Source organism: Tamandua tetradactyla, chromosome 20 (genome assembly GCF_023851605.1).
Source record: "Tamandua tetradactyla isolate mTamTet1 chromosome 20, mTamTet1.pri, whole genome shotgun sequence".
NCBI lineage: Eukaryota > Metazoa > Chordata > Mammalia > Pilosa > Myrmecophagidae > Tamandua > Tamandua tetradactyla.
The window spans coordinates 11,677,257-11,690,893 of NC_135346.1; the positions used below are offsets into that span (position 1 = coordinate 11,677,257).

Genomic DNA, 13,637 nt, shown 5'->3' on the forward strand with positions numbered 1-13,637 from the left:
ACTTTAAAAACAAAAAAAGGTTTGATGGTATTTTTCCACCTTTTGGGATGAGTGGAATGGGGTAGTGTAGGGATGAAGGAAAAACTCCAATCATGCCACTATTAACAAATTCTCTAAATGTTAAGACTTGAGTAAAAACAATTCCACAATTAAAAACCCAAGTAACTATGGAAATCAAACTGAGAAGGGTTGAGGTACTCTTGTAGAAAATTCAGATTAAAAAAAATTTTTATTGTGATACCATATATAACATTATATTTCAACCATTTTTAAATGTACAATTACTGGCATCAATTATAATTATAATGTGTGCTATCTTCACCATCATCCATTATCAAAATTTTTTCATCACTCCAAACAGAAACTCAATCATCTTAAGCATAACAATTCCCCATTTTCCCCTCTCCCCATTTCCTGCGACCCTCTACATTCTGTCTCTATGAATTTGTTCATTTTAGATATTTCACATAAAAGGACTCACATAATACTTATTCTTTTGTGTCTGGCTTATTTCACTAAGTATAATGAAAAACTCTTATTTTTGCAGGTGAAATGTCCCATCTCGAATTTTTCTAAGAGTATGTTCATTTATACTTTCAACTTACAAAAAAATAAGAGGAAAAAAACAATGACTTCTAGGACAGATTACATAAAAATACTTTATTCTGATGGTTTTAATATAAACATTTAATCACTTTTCTATTTTTGGAAACTGGACCTACCTGTTCCATTTTTACATAAACAAACTTGTCACAAACACTATTTTATAGAATAAAAATTTACCTACCTTCCCAAGCCAGGTGATGGAGCTTGAGAATTATTGTAAGAATTCTGCAGAGAAAATAAACTGTACTTGAAACAAAACACTACTTATTGAAGTATATATTTTAAAACACTAGAATACAAGTGATCTTAAGAAGCTTTATAAATTTAACAAAATGTGTGGGTGTTGAAAATATGCAGCAGAAGAAAGTTATTTAGCTGAGAACTGGGAGGTTCTGGAAGACTTCACAGAAGAAGCAAAGAAGAATGTTACATTCAGAGAGAAGGGGAGAGGGCATAGAGAAATGAGTCATACTACATACAAAGAAAAGAGAATGGATGTGACCCATTCAGTTTGGCAAAGCAGAGATTTAGACAAGGAACTAGAGATAGAGAGACCCTAAAAGCCTTGCAGCCAGAGTAAAGAGTTTGGAAGGGTTCAAAGTGATATCAGAACAGAATTTTAGGAAGTTTTATGTGGTGCTGTCACAAAAAAATACAGGAAAACATTTTAGGAAATAGATAATAATAGTCTAAAGAAAGGATGGAAGGGAAAACAAAAGGCCATTTTTTTAAAGTATAAGTTGGGTTTCATAATAAAAACAGAGTACACCAACTGAAATGTTACTAAGAGCTGCTACAGAGGGCTACTGAGGTTCTCTATTCAGATCTATGTGCATTTACCGTGGGTATAAAAACTTTCCAAGATATCTCAAACTTATTTAAAAGTTCGTAAACAGTAGCTCCTGCCTTGCTATGGATAAATTATGGGGTAAATAATGAGGGCACTTCTGGGGTAGGGATGGGGGACTTCTCAAATTTTATCTCCTAGAAAATGAACCCTCCTCTTTTGTACTTACTTTCAGATGTTCTGTCAGTGTCTTTGAGTACTTCAGAGCATTCTCCTTCTTCAGCTTGAATAGCCTCAGGTACAGCAAGGACTGGCATCGCAGGCTAGCCAATGGGAAAGGGCAGCTTACATTAGATTCTGGCCACATCTGCACAGGCAATCTTTGTCATGTTAGAGTACAGGGCTGGCTCATGTGAGCAGACCATATCACAAGGTCAACAACACTAACTCATAGGCAAAATCCAAAAATATGTTCTTATGGTAGTATGTACCCAAAAGAGGAGAAGACAGCTAAGAGGCCTGGGACTAGCCTCCCATTATGAGCTCACAATCCAAAAGCAGAAACTTCACCCATATGACACTAAAATGTTACTGTAACGTGCACTAAAAAATCCCTAAGGGACTGAATTTCCAGATCAAATTACAAATAATCTAAAATGTAAAAAAAATCGAAAACTAAAACAAAAAAATAACCTAAGAAACTCAACTATGATTACTATCATACTAATGAAACATATTAAAAACAATTTTTTTTTGGGCAGGCCACGGTGGCTCAGCAGCAAAAACGCTTGCCTGCCATGCCAGAGGACCCGGGTTCGATTCCCAGTGCCTGCCCATGTAAAAAAAAAAAAAAATTTTTTTTTAAACATAATATACAAACTTTCTTACCATATGTTCATTCAATTCTTGGTATATAAATAACTCACAATATCATCACATAGTTGTATATTCATCACCATGATCACCTCTGAGAACATTTGCATCAATCAGAAAAAGAAATAAAAAGAAAAAGAAAAGAATACCTACATACCATATCTCTCCCCCTCCCTGTCACCGATCATCAGCATTTCAATCTACTGAATTTATTTTAATATTTGTTCCCCCTATTATTTATTTATTTTTAATCCATATGTTTTACTCATCTGTCAATAAGGTAGATAAAAGGAGCATCAGACACAAGGTTTTCACAACCACAGTCACACTGCAAAAGCAATTATCATTATACAATCATCTTCAAGAAACATGGCTACTGGAACACAGCTCTACATTTTCAGACAGTTCCCTCCAGCCTCTCCATTACACCTTAACTAAAAAGGTGATAACTATACAATGCGTAAGAATAACCTCCAGGATAACCTCTCGGCTCTGTTTGGAATCTCTCAGCCATTGACACATTATTTTGTCTCATTTCGTTCTTCCCCCAATTGGTCATTGAGAAGGTTTTCTCAGTCCCTTGATGGTGAGTTCCAGCTCATTCTAGGATTTCTGTCCCACATTGCCAGGAAGGTCCACACCCCTGGGAGTCATGTCCCACGTAGAGAGGAGGAGGGCACTGAGTTTGCTTGTCTTATCGGCTGAGAGAGAGAGGCCATATCTGAGCAACAGAAGAGGTTCTTTGGGGGTGACTCTTAGGCCTAATTTTAAGGAGGCTTAGCCTATCCTTTGTGGGGTTAAGTTCATATGAACAAACCCCAAGATTGAGGGCTCAGCCTATTGCTTCAGCTGTCCTCACTGCTTGTGAGAATATCAGGAATTCTCCACTTGGGGAAGCTGAACTTCCCCCTTTTCTTGCCATTCCCCCAACGGGACTTTGCAAATACTTTTTAATTCACTGTTCAAATCACTCAGAGATTTATCAGGGCATTACTCTGGGCAAACCTACAAAATCCCATGCCCTACTCAAGGTTCCATGTACTTACAGTGTTCAATTAAACTGTCCACATAAGTTATATTAGGAAATGCACTAGTCAAAATATAAATTTTGTACCAAATAAACATTTTCTTGCTTTAGACTCACATATAAGTTAAAATTTTTAAATATGAATTACCATCTATTTTCAATGCCCTGCAATACTGACATTCCTTTGTTCTTCCTCATACAAAAACATTCTCAAATTTGTACATTCAGTGACTATCATTATACACTCTAGGCATTCCTAGATTATACTATCTCAGTTTTTATCATCTATCTTTCCTTCTGATTTCATTTGTGCCTCTAAGCCTCCTCCCTCTATGATTCACACATTCAACTTCATTCAGTGTTCTAACATTATCGTATTATAGTTAGGTAGTATTGTGCTATGCATTTCTGAATTTTTACAATCAGTCCTGTTGTACAGTCTATATCCTTTCAACTCCAATTACCCAGTATCTACATTATTTCTATCTCCTGATGGTCTCTGTTTCCAACTGAAATTCTCCAAGTTCATTCACTAACGTCAGTTCATATCAGTGAGACCATACAGTATTTGTCCTTTTGTTTCTGGCTAATCTCACTCAGGATAATGTCCTCAAGGTCTATCCATGTTTTTACATACTTCATAACTTTATTCTGTCTTACAGCCACATAATATTCCATCGTATGTATATACCACAGTTTGTTTAGACACTCATCTGGTGATGGACATTTGGGCTCTTTTCCATCTTTTGGCAATTGTAAATACTGCTGCTATAAACACTGGTGTACAAATGTCTGATTGCGTCCTTGCCCTCATGTCCTCTGAGTAGATACCTAGCAATGGTATTGCCAGGTCATATGGAAATTCTATATTTAGCTTCCTGAGGAACCGCCAAACTGCCTTCCATGGTGGCTGTACCATTTGACATTCCCACCAACAGTGGATAAGTGTGCCTCTTTTTCCACATCCTCTCCAGCACTCGTCGTCTTCTGTTTTTTTTGATAATGGCCATTCTGGTGGATGTGAGATGATATCTCATTGTGGTTTTGATTTGCATTTCCCTTATAGCCAGGGAAGTTGAGCATCTTTTCATGTGTCTTTTGGCCATTTGTATCTCCTCTTCTGAGAAGGGTCTGTTATGTCTTTTTGCCCATTTTGTAACTGGGTTGTCTGTTTTTTTGTTGTTGAGTTGAACAATCTCTTTACATATTCTGGATACTAATCCTTTATCTGATATATCGTTTCCAAATATTGTCTCCCATTGTATAGGTAGTCTTTTCACTTTCCTGATGAAGTTCTTTGATGCACAAAAGTGTTTAATTTTGAGGAGTTCCCATTTATTTATTTCTTTTTTCAATGCTAGTGCTTTGGGTGTAGGGTCTAGGAAACCATCTCCTATTATAAGATTTATAAGATACTTCCCTACATTTTCTTCTAACAGTTTCATGGTCTTGGATCTAATGTTTAGGTCTTTGATCCATTTCAAGTTACTTTTTGTACAGGGTGTGATGTATAGATCCTCTTTCATTCTTTTGCATGGGGATATCCAATTCACTAGGCACCATTTATTGAAGAGACTGTTCTGTCCCTGTTGAGCTGGCGTGACTGCCTTATGAAAGACCGATTATCCATAGATAAGAGGGTCTATATCTGAACATTCTATCTGATTCCATTGGTCAGTATATCTACCTTTACGCCAGAATCAGGCTGTTTTGACCACTGTAGCTTCATAATATGCCTTAAAGTTAGGTAGCGTGAGACCTCCAACTTCATTTTTCTTTCTCAGGATATTTTCAGCTATTTGAGGCACCCCTGACCTTCCAGATAAATTTGGTTATTGATTTTTCTATTTCTGAAAAGTAATTTTTTTGGATTTTAATTGCTATTACATTGAATCTGTAAGTCAATATAGGTAGAATTGACATCTCAACTATATTTAGTCTTCCAATCCATGAACATGGAAATGCCCTTCCATTTATTTAGGTCCTCTGTGATTTCTTTTAGCAATTTTTTGAAGTTTTCTTTGTATAGGTCTTTTGTATCCTTAGCTGAATTTATTCCTAAACTTTTATTCTTTTGGTTGCAATTGTAAATGGAATTTTTTAATTGATTTCCCCTTCAGACTGCTCATTATTACTGTATATAACACTACAGATTTTGAGTGTTGATCTTGCAATCTGCCACTCTGCTGTATTCATTATGAGTTCTAGTAGTTTTGCTGTGGATTTTTTTGGGGTTTTCACATATAAATCATATCATCTGCAAACAGTGAGAGTTTTACTTCTTTCTTTTTCAATTTTGATGCCTTGTATTTCTTTTTCTTGTCTAATTGCTCTGGCTAGAACTGCCAATACAATGTTGAATAACAGTGGTGATAGTGGACATCTTTGTCTTGTTTGTGATTTTAGGGGGGAAAGTTTTCAGTTTTTTCCCATTGAGGATGATGTTTGCTGTGGGTTTTGCATATATTCCATTTATCATGTTGAGGAGTTCTCTTCTATTCCTATCCTTTGAAGTGTTTTCAACAGGAAAGGATTTTGAATTTTGTCACATGCCTTCTCTGCATTAATCAAGATGATTATGTGGTTTTTCTGCTTTGATTTGTTGATATAGTTAGTGTATTACATTAATCGATTTTCTTATGTTGAACCATCTTTGCATATCTGGGATGAATCCTTCTTGGTCATGGGGTATATTCTTTTAATGTGCTACTGGATTCGATTTGCAAAAATTTTGTTGAGGATTTTTACATCTATATTAATTAGAGAGACTGGTCTGTAATTTTCATTTCTTGTAATATCTTTATCTGGCTTTGGTATGAGGGTGATGTTGGCTTCACAGAATGAGTTAGGTAGTCCTCCCTCCTCTTCAATCTTTTCTGAAGAGTTTGAGAGGGATTGGTACTAATTCTTTCTGGAATGTTTGATAGAATTCACCTGTGAAGCAATCTGGTCCTGGATTTTTCTTTCTGGGGAGCTTCTATTTTTTAACTTTTTTTATTAATTAAAAAAATTAACAAACAAAACATTAAGATATCATTCCATTCTACATATACAATCAGTAATTCTTAATATCATCACATAGTTGCATATTCATCATTTCTTAGAACATTTGCATCGATTTAGAAAAAGAAATAAAAAGACAACAGAAAAAGAAATAAAATGATAACAGAGAAAAAAAGATTACACATATCATACCCCTTACCCCTCGATTTCATTTACCACTAGCATTTCAAACTAAATTTAACATTTGTTCCTATTACTTATTTTTATTCCATATGTTCTACTCTTCTGTTGATATAGTAGCTAAAAGGAGCATCAGACACAAGGTTTTCACATTCACAGAGTCTCATTGTGAAAGCTGTATCATTGTTCAATCAACATCAAGAAACATGGCCACTGGAACACAGCTCTACATTTTCAGGCAGTTCCCTCCAGCCTCTCCGCTACATCTTGAACAACAAGGTGATATCTACTTAATGCATAAGAATAACCTCCAGGATAACCTTTCAACTCTGTTTGGAATCTCTCAGCCATTGACACTTTGTCTCATTTCACTCTTCCCCCTTTGGTCTAGAAGGTTCACTCAATCCCTTGATGTTAATTCTCAGCTTATTCTAGGGTTTTTCTCAGTCCCTTGATGCTGAGTCTCAGCTCATTCCAGGATCTCTGTCCCACGTTGCCAGGAAGGTCCACAACCCTGGGAATCATGTCCCATGCAGAGAGGGGGAGGGTGCTGAGACTGCTCGTCATGTTGGCTGGAGAGAGAGGCCACATCTGAGCAACAAAAGAGGCTCTCTTGGGGGTGATTCGTAAGCCTAAATTTTAAGTAGACTTGACCTATCCTTTGTGGGGTTAAGTTTCATATAAACAAACCCCAAGACTGGGGGCTCAGCCTATAGCTTTGGTTGTCCACACTGCTTGTGAGAATATCAAGAATTCAACTTGGGGAAGTTGAATTTCTCCCCACTCTCATCATTCCCCGAAGGGGGCTTGCAAATACTTTTCCAGTCACTGATCAAATCACTCTGGGATTCATCGGGGCATCACTCTGGACAAACCAACAAAATCTCATGTGCTACCTGAGATTCCAAGTACTTATGACATTCAATCAAACTATCTACATGAGTTATATTAGGAAATGCTCTAGTCAAAATATAAATTTTGTAACAAATAAACATTTTTTGCTTTAGTCTCACACATAAGGTGACATTTTAAAGTATTAGTTATCATCTATTTTCAGCACCCTGCAATAATGACAATCCTTTGTTTTTCCTCATACAAAAACATTTTTAAAATTTGTACATTGTACATTTCACTATTGTTATACACTCTAGGCATTCCTAGATTATACCATCTCAATCTCTAACATCTATCTTTCTTTCTGATTTCATTTATGTCCCCAGCCCTCCTCCCTCTATCATTCTCACATGCAGCTTCATTCAGTGTTTTAACATAATTACATTACAGTTAGGTAGTATTGTGCTGTCCATTTCTGAGTTTTTACATTCAGTCCTGTTGCACAATCTGTATTTCTGGGGAGCTTCTTAATGACTGATTTAATTTCTTTACTTGTGATTTGTTTGTTGAGGTCATCTATTTCTTCTGAAGTCAATGTTGGTTGTTCATGCCTTTCTAGGAAATTGCCCATTTCATCCACATTGTCAAGTTTATTAGCATTAAGTTGTTCATAGTATCCTCTCATTACCTCCTTTATTTCTGCGGGGTCAGAGGTTATGTCTTCTCTTTCATTTCTGATTTTATTTATTTGCATCCTTTCTCTTCTCCATTTTGTCAGTCTCGCCAAGGGTCCATCAATCTTACTGATTTTCTCAAGAACCAACTTCTGGTTTGGTTAATTTTCTCGATTGTTTCATGTTCTCAATTTCATTTATTTCTGCTCTAATCTTCATTATTTCTTTCCTTTTGCTTGGTTTGGGGTTAGTTTGCTGTTCTTTCTCTAGTTCTTCCAAGTGGATAGTTAACTCCTTCATTTTTGCTCTTTCTTCTTTTTTGATATAGGCAATAATTTTCCCTCTCAACACTGCCTTTGCTGCATTCCATAAATTTTGATAAGTTGTGTTTTCATTTTCACTTGCCTTGAGATATTCATTGATTTTTCTTGTAATTTGTTCTTTGACCCACTGCTTGTTTAAGAGTGTGTTGTTGAGCCTCCATATATTGTGAATTTTCTGGCACTCTGCCTATTATTGATTTCCAACTTCATTCCTTTTATGATCTGAGAAAGCGTTTAGTATAATTTCAATCTTTTCAAATTTATTGAGACTTGCTTTGTGACCCAGCATATGGCCTACTCTTGAGAATAATCCATAAGCACTTGTGAAAAAGGTGCATCCTGCTGTTATGGGGTGTAATGTTCTATAAATGTCTGTTAAATCTAGCTCATTTATTGTATTATTCAAATTCTCTGTTTCTTTATTTATCCTCTCTCTAGATGTCTAGATGTTAATGAGAGTTGGGAATTAGAAGTCTCCAGCTATTATGGTACATATGTCTATTTCACATTCCAGTGTTTTCAGTGTTTGCCTCATGTATTTTGGAGCATTCTGGCTCGGTGAATAAATATTTATAATTGCTATGTCTTCTTGCTGAATTGTTCCTTTTGTTAATACAGTGTCCTTCTTTGTCTCTTTTAACTGTTTTACATTTGAAGTCTAACTTGTTGAATATTAGTACAGCTACTTTTGCTCTTTTCTGATTGTTATTTGCATGAAATATCGCTTTGCAACCTTTCACTTTCAACCTATGGTTATCCTTGGGTCTAAGTGCGTTTCCTGTAGACAGCATATACATAGGTCCTGTTTCTTTATTCTTTTTTTTTATTAATTAAAAAAAGAATTAACAAAACAATTAGAAATCATTCCATTCTACATGTACAATCAGTAATTCTTAATAACATCACATAGTTGCATATTCATCATTTCTTAGTACATTTCCATCGATTTAGAAAAAGAAATAAAAAGGCAACAGAATAAGAATTAAAACAATAATAGAAAGAAAAAAAAAAAAGAAAAAACCTATACCTCACATGCAGCTTCATTCAGTGTTTTAACATAATTGCATTACAATTGGGTAATATTGTGCTGTCCATTTCTGAGTTTTTATATCCAGTCCCGTTGTACATTCTGTATCCATTCAGCTCCAATTACCCCTTCTCTCTTTTTTTTTTTTTAATTAACGGAAAAAAAGAAATTAACCCAACATTTAGAAATCATACCATTCTACATATGCAATCAGTAATTCTTAACATCCTCACATAGATGCATGATCATCATTTCTTAGTACATTTGCATTGGTTTAGAAGAACTAGCAACATAACTGAAAAAGATATAGAATGTTAATATAGAGAAAAAAATAAAAGTAATAATAGTAAAATCAAAACAAAACAAAACAAAAACCTATAGCTCAGATGCAGCTTCATTCAGTGTTTTAACATGATTACTTTACAATTAGGTATTATTGTGCTGTCCATTTTTGAGTTTTTGTAAATAGTCCTGTTACACCGTCTGTATCCCTTCAACTCCAATTGCCCATTATCTTACCCTGTTTCTACCTCTTGCTGGACTCTGTTACCAATGACATATTCCAAATTTATTCTCGAATGTCTGTTCACATCAGTGGGACCATACAGTATTTGTCCTTTAGTTTTTGGCTAGACTCACTCAGCATAATGTTCTCTAGGTCCATCCATGTTATTACATGCTTTATAAGTTTATCCTGTCTTAAAGCTGCATAGTATTCCATCGTATGTATATACCACAGTTTGTTTAGCCACTCTTCTGTTGATGGAGATTTCGGCTGTTTCCATCTCTTTGTAATTGTAAATAACGCTGCTATAAACATTGGTGTGCAAATGTCCATTTGTGTCTTTGCCCTTAAGTCCTTTGAGTAGATACCTAGCAATGGTATTGCTGGGTCGTATGGCAATTCTATATTCAGCTTTTTGAGGAACCGCCAAACTGCCTTCCACAGTGGTTGCACCCTTTGACATTCCCACCAACAGTGGATAAGTGTGCCTCTTTCTCCGCATCCTCTCCAGCACTTGTCATTTTCTGTTTTGTTGATAATGGCCATTCTGGTGGGTGTGAGATGATATCTCATTGTGGTTTTGATTTGCATTTCTCTAATGGCCAGGGACATTGAGCATCTCTTCATGTGCCTTTTGGCCATTTGTATTTCCTCTTCTGAGAAGTGTCTGTTCAAGTCTTTTTCCCATTTTGTAATTGGGTTGGCTGTCTTTTTGTTGTTGAGATGAACAATCTCTTTATAAATTCTGGATACTAGACCTTTATCTGATATATCATTTCCAAATATTGTCTCCCATTGTGCAGGCTGTCTTTCTACTTTCTTGATGAAGTTCTTTGATGCACAAAAGTGTTTAATTTTGAGGAGCTCCCATTTATTTATTTCCTTCTTCAGTGTTCTTGCTTTAGGTTTAAGGTCCATAAAACCTCCTCCAGTTGTAAGATCCATAAGATATCTCCCAACATTTTCCTCTAACTGTTTTATGGTCTTAGACCTAATGTTTAGATCTTTGATCCATTTTGAGTTAACTTTTGTATAGGGTGTGAGAGATGGGTCTTCTTTCATTCTTTTGCATATGGATATCCAGTTCTCTAGGCACCATTTATTGAAGAGACTGTTCTGTCCCAGGTGAGTTGGCTTGACTGCCTTATCAAAGATCAAATGTCCATAGATGAGAGGGTCTATATCTGAGCACTCTATTCGATTCCATTGGTCGATATATCTATCTTTATGCCAATACCATGCTGTTTTGACCACTGTGGCTTCATAATATGCCTTAAAGTCAGGCAGCGCGAGACCTCCAGCTTCGTTTTTTTCTTCAAGATGTTTTTAGCAATTTGGGGCACCCTGCCCTTCCAGATAAATTTGCTTATTGGTTTTTCTATTTCTGAAAAATAAGTTGTTGGGATTTTGATTGGTATTGCATTGAATCTGTAAATCAATTTAGGTAGGATTGACATCTTAACTATATTTAGTCTTCCAATCCATGAACACGGTATGCCCTTACATCTATTTAGGTCTTCTGTGATTTCTTTTAACAGTTTTTTGTAGTTTTCTTTATATAGGTTTTTTGTCTCTTTAGTTAAATTTATTCCTAGGTATTTTACTCTTTTAGTTGCAATTGTAAATGGGATTCGTTTCTTGATTTCCCCCTCAGCTTGTTCATTACTAGTGCATAGAAATGCTACAGATTTTTGAATGTTGATCTTGTAACCTGCTACTTTGCTGTACTCATTTATTAGCTCTAGTAGTTTTGTTGTGGATTTTTCCGGGTTTTCGACGTATAGTATCATATCGTCTGCAAACAGTGATAGTTTTACTTCTTCCTTTCCAATTTTGATGCCTTGTATTTCTTTTTCTTGTCTAATTGCTCTGGCTAGAACCTCCAACACAATGTTGAATAATAGTGGTGATAGTGGACATCCTTGTCTTGTTCCTGATCTTAGGGGGAAAGTTTTCAATTTTTCCCCATTGAGGATGATATTAGCTGTGGGTTTTTCATATATTCCCTCTATCATTTTAAGGAAGTTCCCTTGTATTCCTATCTGTTGAAGTGTTTTCAACAGGAAAGGATGTTGAATCTTGTCAAATGCCTTCTCTGCATCAATTGAGATGATCATGTGATTTTTCTGCTTTGATTTGTTGATATGGTGTATTACATTAATTGATTTTCTTATGTTGAAGTATCCTTGCATGCCTGGGATGAATCCTACTTGGTCATGATGTATAATTCTTTTAATGTGTTGTTGGATACGATTTGCTAGAATTTTATTGAGGATTTTTGCATCTATATTCATTAGAGAGATTGGTCTGTAGTTTTCTTTTTTTGTAATATCTTTGCCTGGTTTTGGTATGAGGGTGATGTTGGCTTCATAGAATGAATTAGGTAGTTTTCCCTCCAATTCGATTTTTTTGAAGAGTTTGAGGAGAATTGGTACTAATTCTTTCTGGAACGTTTGGTAGAATTCACATGTGAAGCCATCTGGTCCTGGACTTTTCTTTTCAGGAAGATTTTGAATGACTAATTCAATTTCTTTACTTGTGATTGGTTTGTTGAGGTCATCTATGTCTTCTTGAGTCAAAGCTGGTTGTTCATGTCTTTCCAGGAACCCGTCCATTTCATCTAAATTGTTGTATTTATTAGCGTAAAGTTGTTCATAGTATCCTGTTATTACCTCCTTTATTTCTGTGAGGTCAGTAGTTATGTCTCCTCTTCCATTTCTGATCTTATTTATTTGCATCCTCTCTCTTCTTCTTTTTGTCAATCTTGATAAGGGCCCATCAATCTTATTGATTTTCTCATAGAACCAACTTCTGGTCTTATTGATTTTCTTTATTGTTTTCATGTTTTCAATTTCATTTATTTCTGCTCTGATCTTTGTTATTTCTTTCCTTTTGCTTGCTTTGGGATTAGTTTGCGGTTCTTTCTCCAGTTCTTCCAAGTGAACAGTTAATTCCTGCATTTTTGCCTTTTCTTCTTTTCTGATATAGGCATTTAGGGCAATAAATTTCCCTCTTAGCACCGCCTTTGCTGCATCCCATAAGTTTTGATATGTTGTGTTTTCATTTTCATTTGCCTCGAGGTATTTACTAATTTCTCTTGCAATTTCTTCTTTGACCCACGCGTTGTTTAAGAGTGTGTTGCTGAGCCTCCACGTATTTGTGAATTTTCTGGCATTCCGCCTATTATTGATTTCCAACTTCATTCCTTTATGACCCGAGAAAGTGTTGTGTATGATTTCAATCTTTTTAAATTTGTTAAGACTTGCTTTGTGACCCAGCATATGGTCTATCTTTGAGAATGATCCATGAGCACTTGAGAAAAAGGTGTATCCTGCTGTTGTGGGATTTAATGTCCTATAAATGTCTGTTAAGTCTAGCTCCTTTATAGTAATATTCAGATTCTCTATTTCTTTATTGATCCTCTGTCTAGATGTTCTGTCCATTGATGAGAGTGGGGAATTGAAGTCTCCAACTATTATGGTATTTGTGTCTATTTCCCTTTTCAGTGTTTGCAGTATATTCCTCACGTATTTTGGGGCATTCTGGTTCGGTGCGTAAATATTTATGATTGTTATGTCTTCTTGTTTAATTGTTCCTTTTATTAGTATATAGTGTCCTTCTTTGTCTCTTTTAACTGTTTTACATTTGAAGTCTAACTTGTTGGATATTAGTATAGCCACTCCTGCTATTTTCTGGTTGTTATTTGCATGAAATATCTTTTCCCAACCTTTCACTTTCAACCTATGTTTATCTTTGGGTCTAAGATGTGTTTCCTGTAGACAGCATATAGAAGGATCC

At 35.6% G+C, this 13,637-nt stretch overlaps 1 protein-coding gene across 3 annotated transcripts in view; it reads right to left on the reverse strand.

Moving 5' to 3' along the window:
- The window catches only part of AFF4 (ALF transcription elongation factor 4), a 174,444-nt gene that overhangs the window by 6,154 nt on the left and 154,653 nt on the right, over positions 1-13,637 (reverse strand). For all 3 annotated transcript variants that reach the window (XM_077138428.1, XM_077138429.1, XM_077138427.1), the window contains 2 exons: positions 1,623-1,716; positions 788-831 (listed from right to left, as the gene is read on the reverse strand). In XM_077138428.1, coding sequence (XP_076994543.1) covers positions 788-831; positions 1,623-1,716 — 138 coding nt within the window. The remainder of the gene's footprint in view (positions 1-787; positions 832-1,622; positions 1,717-13,637) is intronic.